The sequence below is a fragment of the Lupinus angustifolius genome, chromosome LG20 (genome assembly GCF_001865875.1).
Source record: "Lupinus angustifolius cultivar Tanjil chromosome LG20, LupAngTanjil_v1.0, whole genome shotgun sequence".
Classification (NCBI taxonomy): Eukaryota; Viridiplantae; Streptophyta; class Magnoliopsida; order Fabales; family Fabaceae; genus Lupinus; species Lupinus angustifolius.
In genome coordinates this window covers 8,893,999-8,895,004 of record NC_032028.1, presented here as the reverse complement: position 1 = coordinate 8,895,004, position 1,006 = coordinate 8,893,999, and the positions used below count along the sequence as shown (strand labels likewise).

The 1,006-nt window shown below is 36.3% G+C and overlaps 1 protein-coding gene across 1 annotated transcript in view; it reads right to left on the bottom strand.

Annotated features, from left to right (window-relative positions):
- LOC109335472 (uncharacterized mitochondrial protein AtMg00810-like) overlaps positions 1–692 on the bottom strand; it is a 2,346-nt gene extending 1,654 nt beyond the window's left edge. The window contains exon 1 of the mRNA XM_019571606.1: positions 529–692. Within this exon, the coding sequence (XP_019427151.1) occupies positions 529–692 (164 nt within the window). The remainder of the gene's footprint in view (positions 1–528) is intronic.

Here is a 1,006-nt window from a genome sequence, read left to right as displayed (position 1 = left end):
CCTGGAATAATTTTATGGAAAATACTGTTCTCCCAACTTTTCTCCCCCTTTTGACTTCATCAAAACATAGAAAATCCAAGAGTTTAGCACAAGATATATAGCATATATAACATACATGATGTATATCACAATAGATATAAAAATTAATGTAGTAACTAGATAAGATGTTTCAATCAAAATATCAGAAATGGAATAATAAAGCATAAAACATCATATGTAATTTGTCCAGAAATATGCAGCAATAACTAAAAAACAAACAACAACTAAGTAACAATTTGTCCGAGATTTTAAAGTAGAATAACCAGAAAATCCTAATAGATATACAAAGATTCAGGCTCCGAGTTATCTTCATCTATATCCATGTGGTCCATCCTAGAGGAGAGGCAATGAAGTTCATATCGGATTTGTTGATTCTGAGAGTCGAGAGCATCCATCATGTTAGTGATGTAGCCTCGGAGAGAAATCAACTCATCCATAATTATTTGGTTTGAGGGCATGGCAGCAGATGAGGACGATTGAGCATGAAACTCAGATGGTTGTGAAGGGTTAGGAGCTTCAGGTTCAGATGGTTCAGCATCAGTAGTCGGCTTGTCGGTTCTATGAGTATAAGTGCGGGTTCGAAGGTCTTTGGTAAAACCCATTTTGTGGATCACATCCACATCAATGTGGCTTTCTCGAATATTCGGAGGCATCTTTGTTTCACCGGTCACAGAAACTCCGAAATGCTGAAGAATTTTGGTTATAAAGATCGCATATGGCAAAGGGCTTAAAGTACCTCTAACGGTCCACATTTGTCTCATTATCATCATTGGCCAATTGATTTTGATGTTAAACTTTATGGCATACATCAATTGGAGTTCTATGTCACTTATTTGAGAATGATTTGAAAATTTTGGTATTATGACATAGCTCAAAAAATAATGAATCAAACGTTCCTCTAGTTTGAGATATCCAGCAGATAGGATGTCTCGGTGTTTGACAGTCTCTCCAAAGCCTTGTTGCTTAC